Source organism: Poecilia reticulata, linkage group LG20, assembly GCF_000633615.1.
Source record: "Poecilia reticulata strain Guanapo linkage group LG20, Guppy_female_1.0+MT, whole genome shotgun sequence".
In the NCBI taxonomy this organism is placed as follows: Eukaryota; Metazoa; Chordata; class Actinopteri; order Cyprinodontiformes; family Poeciliidae; genus Poecilia; species Poecilia reticulata.
In genome coordinates this window covers 13,123,844-13,136,083 of record NC_024350.1, presented here as the reverse complement: position 1 = coordinate 13,136,083, position 12,240 = coordinate 13,123,844, and the positions used below count along the sequence as shown (strand labels likewise).

Below are 12,240 nucleotides of genomic sequence, written 5' to 3'. Positions count from 1 at the left end.
CTCCAGATGGTGCCTGTTCTTCGGGGGAAGAGGGAGATTTAATGATGCTTTTCAATTCGCTCCTTCCCTGACTTGCGAGGTCACTTTGCCTGAGGCAGAATGAGCTGCCGAGATTGGGAGGTGGGGGAGAAAACACACCGAACGTGACACACAAACACACACATGCTTCTTTGAGTAGATCAGTGTTCAGGAGAGGATGGGCGCCTCCTTTGCTGGCGCCAACCCAACCGATCTTTACCTTTACTGTGACAAAACTTTCATTTACTCTGACCTGCAGAGATGTTGTTTTTTTTTAAAAATTTCTGATTCCACCAAGCTGACGGAGCAGGTTTGTGTTTGTTTTCCTAATTCAAGCGGTGGGAACTGCACACAAACGTATACGTGTGAAAGACGGCCACGTAGGCTTCAGAAATACTATATACCGCAGCTGGGAGCAGAAACCTCAGCCCAAGCAGTCGGCGGTGGGCCGGTCCTGTGAGAGTGTGCGTGAGTGTGTGAGCGCTGAAGGGTTTTCCCGTCTTCTCCCCCTCGCTGCTCCTCTCTGCTGGTATGTTTGCCGAGGGAGCGCTGCGTCAACAGGTCCAGGTTGCTAAGGAACGACTGAGTCACTGGATGTTTGACTAAACTCGATTAAAAGTGTCAGGCCATTTCATGTGTCATTATCCGTCCTCATGACTCTGAGTCTTGGAGGAAGACTCCAGAGTCACAAAGTATTAAGTAACGGTTTCTTAAGCCTTCTAAGAAAACACCGTTCCTGATGTGAATTTTCCCCCATTCTCCGCCTGTGATTTCTGTTCTTCAGCAGTAAGTGTAAAGTATACATCTACTGTAGCTCCAATGCAAACAAACTCTGTAAACTTGTGCTTCGAGCTATGGCACATTATTTAAGACAGTACCTGTCTTAAATAATGCTGAAAAACCTGTTGAGTAAGAGTCTCTTCACTGGAACTTGTATACATTGGGGGTTGCAGACATCATATTGCATTCCGCCTGTATGTTTCTCAACCATAACCTTGGGTCTACCAATGGTTGACATCATCACCATCTTTATGTGGCAAGGCATAAAGCTCTAAGTGTAAAGGTTGGTTTAGTCTGCCACTAGGAACAGACTAAAGGAACATGTTTCACTTCAATAATTCCAAAAGGACACTGACAAAATGTAAATGTATTTCTTTTACTTTGGCTTTTGCACTTCTTGTGACTGCAGGTTAGATTCCAGGTTGCCATGACCGAGTTGATCTAAATGTGCGCAAATTGAGTATGACTTGACAATCTCTCATAAGTCCAGTCCATTTACAACTTTATAAATGTCTACTATAAATCCATACTACAGTTTGTATTTTTTCTTTTTTATACAGCGACAAAAATGTACTGAGAGCTTGACAAAAATGTGAAGAAAACCTTAAAAAAAACAACAACTCACTGATATTTGTAATAAAAGTTCATCTATGCACCCCTCTGTCCGCTTTCACTTTTGATTTTGTTGTTGCATATAAAATCAACTTGACTGTCTGAGATTTTTTAAATCTGACTCTGCCGGTTGCACCAGACGACATCCGTCTGCAACGAAGCAAGTCAGCGTTCTTCCTCACTTTGCTTTCCAAGTTTACTGGAAGCCAGTCTCTCCCTGACGAGCTTTCTAGCTTGTCCCGATCATAGAAGTCCATTCACTCCTGCGGGCTGCTGAAACACTGGCACGCGCTTAGTGTGATCAGATTTCCACAGGCGGGTGCCGATGTCAGCTGCTATTGTGTCTTCTGGTGTCTGTGGGTGTGAAGAGGGTAAAGTAGATGGGGCTAATCTGTGGATTTTTCTCTTTTCTTTCCAGGGTTGACAAAGACCGGAGTGGAGTGATCTCAGACTCTGAGCTTCAGCAGGCCCTGTCCAATGGTACGTATTGATGTGCTGCCGACGTGTCCCTCCCCGTTTCGTTCCTGAAATCTCTGCCGCTGTTTACATGAATGCGGCTGACGAGCTGTAGGGACAAAAAGGGAACAGGATTGGTATTTTTATCCCTGGGTTGGAGGTGTTGATTTATTTTTATCTCTGTATAGAAGACAAGGGGATGAAAGCTTCCAAAGAAAACACTTCAATTGTTCTTGAAATATCAAAAGCTCTGGAGATAAAACTGAGAATGAAACGGATTAGGTAGTGGCCATTAAAACCTTTTACAGTGGGATATGAAGTCAGAAGCATGAGTATATTTTTTATTATCATAAACGGCAAACCAAATGTGTGTTTCCCAATTTTATGATCTACCTTAATTCCCAAGTCATTGGAGGTCCAACATTTGATTGTTGCGTCTGCTTGTGTTAATAAAATAAATGTTCCCATGACCAATATCCTCATTTTGTTGATTTCCCTTGTGGATCATTGTCCTGATTCATTAGCCCAAGTAAACCTGAGCTTAATGTCAATCTGCTGTCTCGTTTGGTAGAGAACAGATAAATATTACAAGAAGTTCTGGAGCAGCTAAATGCGACCCCTGTGTTTACATTACATGATGGTTAGTTTGACAAAAAAAAAAAAACAACAGAGTTGGGCGGTGTAACACTTCTCCAGAAACGTGTATAATCTTTAAAATAAACTCAATATCTTCTCTGTTAAAAAAATAAAAACGTGCGTTGCATTTTAAATGTATTACCTTTCAGGTGGTGGTGCTTAAAGGGCAGCGGTGTAACACTTCTCCAGTTTAAAAGAGGATGGAAGTAATCAGTGAGGTGATCAGAGCTGCTAATGATGGAGGGTCAGTCACTATTCAGGACTTGAGATTTTAAGTACCACGCAGCTGGTTTTGCTGAACGACGGACATATCTTGTTGGCAGATAAACTGACTTTGTTTCGCTTCTTCTGAGAGTAGGGGCTTGACTAGCGCGTACTGGAAAACTGCCTGTTTTCATACCACACATCACTGCTCCACACCTCCTCTTGACCTTGGTTTGAATGAGATTGCAGGATGGAAATGCGGTAAACTTTAGGATATCATTAATCCAGAAGCCCTTATTTTGTTTAATCAGTACTTTTGTTTAAGAAGTTTATATCTGAATTTTGAAAGATTGTTGAACACATTCACCTTGGGGTCAAAACCCCTTTATTTATTTATTTATTTATTTATTTATTTATTTGAGTCTTGAATCCAGAAGCAGCAGTGAAACAACGCTTTATCAGGCTGCGCGGTGGCTCTTGCTCAGCATACTGATTAGTGTTTAAGTGTGCGTTTGTGCATGAAGGCACAGGCTGGTGTTATTTATCAAGAAGATATTCGTGTTTTCCTTTTGCCAAGGTTCAGGTCCCCCCGCCCCCGTCCATTTGGGCACTCGGCACTGTCTGTGTGCGTGTCAGTTCTGTGAGTACCGAGCGTGCACCTTGCAGAGTGAACGGCAGGCTTCCCGGCCCAGACTCCTCTGCCAGTTCATTACTTTCATTGTGACATGAAACGGAGCCAACGAAGCCGAACACACGCTGCGCTGCATCCCGTCCTGCAGAGCTCTCGCTAAAGCCACCGACACTGTAAGGGCAGGGCCGTTTGTTACGGCTTTGTAAAAGCTGTTCAACGGTTTTTTATGTACCAATTAAACTTTGTAGTATTTGTCTTTTTCTAAAATTGCTTCTTTATGTGAAATCATTCAGCCTGGAGATCCTTTGTAATGACCCTTTCGACGTCGAATGTGTGTTATGAACCACATTAGCTTAGCATTCTCCTAAAGATAGTTTTTTTTTTGTGTGTCAACTGCTAATATGTAGCATCTCTCTGCTCTATCTCCTCTCTTCCCTTCCTCAGTCCAGGCTGTGACACAATGGCCTACATATTGAATCTGCAATTGTCGCATTAAAACGTATATGTTATGCAATTTAGTTTTTATTATCTCTCCGCTGACTTGCCTTTGCGCAGCAGAGAGCAGATATGCAATCAGATTTACTGTCCTCTTTACTGTAAGCGTGTAGAAACAGCAGTGTGGTAAAACTGCTGACGGGGAGAGCTGGCCGAGCGGCACAGCTCGAGGAGCTTATTCAGCAGTCTTCACATTTACACTCGCACATTAGCAGCGGTTTGTAAGATCTGATGTGCTTTTGAGTCAGTTTGACTGAAGAATAGGAAGCCAGATAAAGTTGGACTCCGTCATTTCTTTAGCCGACGACGCGAGGCACCAGGGTTGTTACGGGCGTCCTGCAATCATGACTGTCATAAACCACAGCTGTTGACCGCTGCTGCCGTAGCGTGACTCGGATTCAGAAGGAACCGACTTGCAGACACCATGCGGTGCCGCTTGGCCGCGTCGGAGTTTTAGAATCAATCGAGCGTACAGGGTAGCAGGGCGGTGGCCAAGAGTTGAACAATTGCGTGTGAACCCTTGAGCCTTAGTGAAAAAGAGAGCGACGTTGTGCAGTTTGGGGATGTTTTGATGTATTTTTTACTGGTCCCAACTTGCCCTCCAGTAACTTACTGTTTAGAGATACAAAGAAAGTCATAAATAAATAAATCTTTGCGAACCAACAAGTAAATAATGTACTGGCACTATGGCGGATGCTGGAATGAAGGCACGGATTGTATTTTGGGGGGAAATTTTCCTTAGCTGATCCATCAGATAGAAGCTTAGGATAAAGCTTCTGATCTGAGTAATTTCAAACGTATAGAGTTGCTATGAAATCCGTCATTAAAGTTAATAAAATCAGCGGCTTGTGTAACGCTCTGCATTCCATCACTATAATAGATTTTATTAACTTTAATAACATTGTTATTGTGAGCAGCTTACCTCTCCAAACAGACAGTGTAGTATCTGCTTTCCAGCCACAGACCTTATAACCCCTTCGATTTTGCTCGTGCTGATGTTTTTCATGTGGAGCGACAGCTAGCTTAAGTGCTCAATGGGTTATTTGCTTTTTTTTCTTTTTTAAGAGTGTCTTGTTCTGGTATTGTTATTGAAAATTGGTTCGATATCAGACAAGCAAGTGTTGGATTATATCGACCTGCATCTAAAATCTCCAACATAACAGCAATCTGCTTTTATCTGCATTTCTATTCAGCAGCGCTTGTATCCCACATGCAGACCCATTGGTTAATAATGGATGAGTTGTTCTCATACCTATTGCTTTTGACTATTGGTCTTTGAGTAATGCCACTTGAACAAGCCTATTCTAACAATCCACACTTAAAAAATAAGTAATAAAAGTGTGTATGATTCATGCTGACATCGTATCGGATCAATATTGGTATTGGCCAATAGTCAAAGCTACAATATCGGTATCGTATCGGAAGTGAAAAAGTTGTGTCGGGACACTACTAATCCTTTTGGAGGTAATGCAGTGACTGTGTCATTATTAATGTGAGCTTAAGAAGACCCTGTAAGAGCCGCTCTTCATTACTTAGCAGTATGAATTTTTCTCAACAGGCTGATTTGTTAGTTTTTTGTTTACTTGTCTTTTTTTGAAGCCTGACTTGTCTCTTTTTTTACCCCTCAGTCACACGTCTGTGCCGGTCTGACAGGATGTGGCTCATGCATGTTCTGTGACTACTTTGTGAAGTCTAACGTTGAACATTTAAGATCTGTTTGGGAAAGTGTATATCGATGTGTGGTTGCTTATGCAAAGCGTGTAAGCACAAGCTTCTCAGTGAGCTCCGACGGGGCCGTTATGCGTTTGTGTACACACTGCGGTCGGAGCGCTCTGTTTTTCCACCAGGCTGCCTCTTTCTTCACCTCCTACGTTCCTTCTCCACCTCACTGCTGGCTGTTGGGTTGGCGGGTCAGAGAGCACAGTGTGTGGACGGGACAGAGGGTGGATTGTCCCGGCTTCCCATTGGAGAGAGAGAGAGAGAGGGAGACTCGCACTGAAACTGGACTGCCCCCCACCTCCGCTTCCTCTCTCGACAGCCACAGTCTATCCAGCCTACATTGGTGACCTCACAGCTTGCGCCCGCCGTGAAACGTTTGTGTACTCGGCTTTGTGAGCCAAAGAGCCGGTGTAGCTGGAAAGGTCGCAGCTTGTTCGGGGCTCTGCCTTTGGACATTTTTTTTGACGGCTCCATCGCTGGAACATGATTGACGTCCCTCTTTTATCCTCTGTATTAAAATAGAAACAAAGAAATAATAATGAGGATCGGATCTCTGATCAAGACATGCATACAGAAGGAATGGGCTGGTAGGGGATAAAATATCACCTTTTTGTGGCAGAAGAAAATGTAAACTTCTTTTGATATCAGCCAAAATCGGAATTGCCAGCTCAGGCTTTTTAACGATCGGTAATTGGCAATCGGTGCAGCCCTGCTTCCTAATTGTTGCCAAATCAAGAAGAACTGGGCCTGAAACAACTAAACACGATTGATCGATTATTAAAATAATCGTCAACTAACTTGGTAATCAGTTAATCCTTAAATGGAGTATGGAGTATTCATATGTTGAAATAACACACTCAGAGCAATAATTAAGTCAGATTTGTACAAAACACACATTTAATCAGAAGAATCAGTAGAGTGAGCGATTACAGCAATAATTTTTTCCAGCCCTAAAATTAACTTTCTTTCAATCTCCAAAGCTTGTTGGGTGAGCTGAAGAGATAAAGATGAAAAAGGAAAAGGACTCTGGATGACGTAGAGATTGTGCAAAGAGGAATGAGGAAAGATTCCTCTCCGCGAATGCCACAGACTTGAGAAATGTTGTCAGGGAAGACGGTCACTTTGCTCCTGAGAACATTCGAGAAGTGGGTGTAGCAGTTTCTAATTTAGCCAGCGTCCCGCCACCGGCGGCAAAGCCAGGTGTTTTAAAAAGTGATTTGTTCCTCCTGTTTCCTCTCTTGTTTCACGGGGCCAAACGGACTTGCACATCGCTGGAAATGAATTTCCGGGCCTTTGAAGCGAACCGCTGTAACTGCAGCGTAAAACTGCTAGCACGGCCCATAAAAACGGAGCTAACTTTCCGTTTTAATCAAGATTTACAGACTTCACTACTCATGAGTACACTGTTGAGGTTTGATGTCTTCCAAACAGAGGGAAAGAAGAAAAAATATATATATATTTCTATGGTTAAATAAAACCAGAGAGTGAAACACAATAAGCCATGATCAGCATTCCCACAGATGGGGGGGGGGGGGGGGGGGGGAAGAAGCGTCTCGATTCTGGTCCAAGACCCAGTTTGAGCCTCAGGGCTGATCCCAGAACAGCCTCCCTCTCCTCATCAATAAAACAAAGCAAACGAAGAGAGAAGAAATGACCTGTTTCCTGGAGTAACATGAAGCTTTTCCAGTCCTTTCATTTATTCCAACCTCGGATCAGATCAAGGTGAATGTTGAGTGCATCTTTCTGCTTTTTATTCAAATGAGCGGCTCTTATCTCTCTCTGCAGACTTGCTCAGTGCAGAAAGCAGGAGCAGCATTTTGTTTCTTTCCATGCACTTTTAGGGTTTGAGGGTAAAATTTGAAGTTGCACTCTTAGGTCAGCAAAATGAAATGAAGTGCTCCCAGCTACTGTAACAATGACTAATAATGAGTCTTGCTTTCCCTTTTTTTTTTTTGTTTTTTTTTTGAGAAGCTTATCTTCTTATCCTTCTACTTTCTTCTTCTTTATTTCTGCTATTAAACTGCTGCCCTGCGACAAAGAGAGGTGGTGACTCAGCAAAGATTTAGACCCCCGTACAAGTTGCAGGGACTTGAGAGTTGACGGTTTTATTTTCTGTGATTGAAGATGGACCTCTGGAGAAAGAAATAACTGGTTTGGTGTGTGTGTGTGTGGGGTGGTGGCTTCAATGTGCCACCCAACTCAGGGTTTTCTCTTGATCTGTTTTGTGGTCATTTGATGAATGCTTCACTTTTCTGCTTCTGTCAGGAGGGTTTCGGTGTTAGTGGTTCGGTTATTGTTTGATGCACAACTCTTCACTACTTTACTTAAAAAAAAAACAAAAAAAAAAAAAAACAGCTAAAGCAAGAGGAGGAAGTGGCAGAGGAAGCTAAAACAATCAGAGATGTGCAGAGGGGGATTTTCCTGACTGGCTTCTTTTTTTCTTTTTTTTCTAAAGAGGGCAGAAAGCTGATTCAAATTTATAAAAAAAAATTTAGGCTTAAAAAAACTATTAGATGCAAGGGAATCATGGAATTAAAGGAGCATGTCCAGTTTCCATCTCTGCATCAAAGCAAATAACTTTAATGCACAAATCGTTGTCTCAAGTTTTTTTCTTTCTATTCCTCTATCTTAAAAAGAATTACAGAAAGTGTACAAATTATTTGGGTTCTCTAGACAACAGCTTTTAACAACTTATTTTTTTCACACAGATTATATTAACTTTAATTTACCAATTATGAAAGACATGACTTTCAGATTTTAGTTTTATTTATTTCCTTCTTCCCCTGCTGGCCAGAATAAGAATGCACTTTTAAAGTACTTCTGCACTGCTTCCCTTTTAATTCCCTCTGGCTGTCTGTCATTAATATTCTGTTTTGTGATTCAAATATGGGCAAATTGTTTGTTTATGCAAAAAACAAAACATGTGAACTTGTTAAAGACCATCATAAATTAGCCCACGCTTTGCACCAGCCAGACAGCCATCCTGATGGTAACTTTTCATAAGACAATGACACGCCTAAAAGAAGTAAGGCTGGAATATGGTGACAAAGTTGTGATTTGTTTTGAGAGCAGCGATGAGGGAAATAAATATTTCTGAAGATGATCTTAAAGTTAATCATCAATCTCCGCATTAATTGCGTCATCTGCTTCAGCTTTTCTACGTCACATTAACATTCTTCCTTATTTTTGCTCTGTTCCTTTCTTGTGATTGTAAACATGTTGCTTTTCGATTCCCAGGCACATGGACTCCCTTCAACCCGGTGACGGTCCGCTCCATCATCTGTAAGTAACTGCTGACGGCGACGCCAACCTTTTTTTTTTCCCCCTGCTGAGACCGTTTGAGTTGTTTATCTGTCCCCGCCGCGTCACGGCGACCAGATTAAGCCATTAAGTCGCGAGGACACAGACAGACTTATCTTTTGTGGTGCTCCGGTGAGAAAACTGCAGCAGACAATAAGATGGAGCCGAAAGCACAGCCTGCAGCAGAACAGGAACGCTGGCTCAGACTCCACGTATCGATTCGTCAGAGTTTGGAGGCTCGGGTTGCAAACTTTTTTAGCTCTGCAGTGTAGTCGCAGCCTCGATGATTATGCTTTGGCACAGATGCAAAAGAAAGCGACCTTTTTCTTTTATTGAACTTTTTCATCTCCTGATGTGTTGTAGCTTTAAGAGTAAATCCCTATAAGTCTCTTTCCTCCCGTTTGCACCGAGCGCAGTAAATCCATTGTTTTATGGTCTTGGAGCGAGGAGCACATCATGCGATAACGCTCCCTTTGTTGGGCGGTAATTGGATTGATCCGCATGAGAGTGAGGAAATGGGAGTAGTGGTGCTTGGAGCAGTTTTATTTCTTCGTAACTTATGTAGCAGGAGTTCTAAAACACACTATTTAAACCCTCCTGTTAATTTGAAGAGATGCAACGCTGTCTCTCAATTCAAAGTATTCACACCGTTTGAACTTTTTCATATTTTGTCACACCTTTTATCTAATTTTTTTTGTGTGTGTGACGGACCAAAACAAAGAAGCAAATAAATAGAGAATTATTGAGAATGGCTCATTAACAAGAAGTTGATGGCATGTTGAGGAGATTATAAAATTGTTTAGGTCAGTCTCATTGCAGCAGGTATATAGCTAAAATTAGAGGTGCACTGATAAATCAGATGGCCAATTGATATTGGTTGATACTTACTTCCACAAAGTTCTGAAAATCAGCCATTGTCTCATTTTGCTCTGTTGTGAGAGAGGGCTGACCAAAAGACCCGCCTGGTCACCCCACCTGGTCACCCCACCTGGTCACCCCACTGTCGCCAACTTGGCAACTTTGTCACTATATTTAGCGTCACTATATTTAACATAAAAAAAAATCAGTATAGACCAAAATCAATATCTGCAAGTCGGCGGCGATGCAGGGGGACACTGAGCTTGTGCAAGTCAGTTGCTACTAACATTTTTGTGTGTGTGTGACCCTCCACTCTCAATAAGAATTATGCTTCCTTCCACCATATTGCAACCAAGCGCTAGTTTGTGTCGCTCTGTCACACACTTCCTTTAAAGTTTGTGGAGGAAAGGGGGACAAAACATGAAAACCCTCAAGCATGAGGAATACCTGAAGTCTGAAAAATGCCTCTAAGCCAGTTCCACTTCCCTCCTCTCAGCCATGTTTGACAGGGAAAACAAAGGCGGCGTCAACTTCAACGAGTTCGCCGGCGTGTGGAAGTACATCACCGACTGGCAGAACATCTTCAGGACCTACGACAGGGACAACTCGGGCTTCATCGACAGGAACGAGCTCAAACAGGCACTGACCGGATTTGGTGAGCAGCAAAGTATGCTTTTAGTAGTTCGAATTTGTTGGCCTTGGTGGAGGGCTACGACTGCTGGGCGATCTGTCATGGCGTACAGGCAGCGGCATGTCAGGAGGGTTGCAGAGCGTAACCTCGGTTTACACTTGCCCCTTGTCTGAGGTGTTCTTTACTTCCCACTTTTTCTGTTAATCTTTCATTTAGGTTAAACATTTTTCTTCAGCTTAAGTATTAGAGGCAAATTTAAAAACAAAAAAACAACAACCTTTTGCTTGTTTTCTGTATGTAGCTTGATTGGTAGTATAAAATGTTAGTGTCTTAACCTTCATCAGTCGCTGCCAAAACCCACCGGTCTGCTTTAACGCAGTCCTGTTAAAATGTTCCGGATAATCCACTGAAAGTTTTTCCTGCTGTTTGATCTAATGTTTGATTACCTTACATCTAAAACTTGTCTAAAGTAAAATAAAAACAAACATCTATTATATATATATAAAAAAAGCTACATTAAAATGTTAAAAAACAAATGGAGACTGCCTCTGAATCATTACCACTGTTGCATTGCAGGTTATCGTCTATCAGACCAGTTCTACGGCACTCTGATAGAGAAGTTTGACCGGCAGAGGAAGGGACAGGTGGCCTTTGATGACTTCATCCAGTGTTGCATTGTATTACAGGTAACAGATAAAAACAATTGAAGCAAATGATTGTGATGCTGCCTCACAACAAATGTTTTCCTGTTGTTTTTACACATTTTAATCAAAGGGTCTGGTCTGAAAGCTGAAAGCTACAAGAAAAACAGTTTTGCACTAGAACTATTTTTTATTTTTGCTGTTTTTAAACAATCACACAACAGACTTTAAATGGTCTGAAAGTTGCAGCACATAAGTGAATAACATGCCTCTCTAGAAGTGTACAGTTCCAGTTTTTGTGGTTTGTGGCGATTTTGTGTGACGTGTGTGAAGATGCCGTTGTAGCCAATCGTTTGAGCTCGCTTAACGTGGCCGTTCTGTCGTCTCCGCAGAGGTTGACTGACGTTTTCAGGCGATATGACACAGACCAGGACGGCTGGATCCAAGTGTCTTACGAACAATATCTTTCCATGGTCTTTAACGTCGTATAACGCAGAAGAAGACCTCAGAAGAGCACAACTGGACACGACTGTGCCAAAGCTCCCGGCGCCCTCTGGATGTCTGCCAGGGTGGACACTACAACATTTTTCTTTTTTTTTTTTTTTCTTTTAAACCTAGTCTCAGCCTGATTTGGAGAGTCTAATAAGAAGCTGTAATCTTAAAGTTAGAAAAAATAAAATAAAATTAAGTGATTGAGATATGGTAAGACAAAAAAAAAAAAAAAATCTTGTAGTGTTTTGTTTGGTGACAAAATCTGAACAGGTCCATGTTGGGGACCATGGTATTGGGACAATTATGGACACATCTGTCTCATCTGTCTGTTAGTCTGTCTGTTTAATGTCGACACATTTTTAATGTCTTAAACTTAAGCGATTGAAGAAAGATATTTCTGTTGAGTAAAATAATACATTGTAAATATAATTTGCATGCTTTTCAGGGAAATTAAGCCCCGTATTGAAGCATGCCGTCCCTTTCTTTTGACTTGTCCTCTGCCCTCTTTGCTCAAAGCCATGTTTACAAAAACTGTGAAAGCAGGTGGCGCTCTGCTTTGAGGTTCACTGACATGCCAGCTTACATGCCATATTTGTATGAACATATTTTTAACAGCAAATATTTAATGCTAGAACATGATTTTTGGTAGAGGGTGAGCATAATATCCTTTAGTTTGGCTTTTTTTTTCTGTGCATGATGCCTTAAAATGTGTACAAAAAAATAACACGAATATTAAAAGAAATCTTTTATTAAAAAAGGTCCTCCAA

The 12,240-nt window shown here is 41.8% G+C and overlaps 1 protein-coding gene across 3 annotated transcripts in view; it reads left to right on the top strand.

Moving 5' to 3' along the window:
• The window catches only part of pdcd6 (programmed cell death 6), a 25,087-nt gene extending 12,847 nt beyond the window's left edge, over positions 1-12,240 (top strand). Inside the window, exons 2-6 of one of the 3 annotated variants that reach the window (XM_008438677.2) lie at positions 1,829-1,890; positions 8,789-8,833; positions 10,206-10,364; positions 10,917-11,026; positions 11,374-12,240. In XM_008438677.2, coding sequence (XP_008436899.1) covers positions 1,829-1,890; positions 8,789-8,833; positions 10,206-10,364; positions 10,917-11,026; positions 11,374-11,472 — 475 coding nt within the window. In that variant the 3' untranslated portion in view covers positions 11,473-12,240. Of the gene's footprint in view, positions 1-1,828; positions 1,891-3,273; positions 3,511-8,788; positions 8,834-10,205; positions 10,365-10,916; positions 11,027-11,373 lie in introns of those variants that run through there. The other 2 variants (XM_008438678.2, XM_008438679.2) reach the window with 2 other exon arrangements.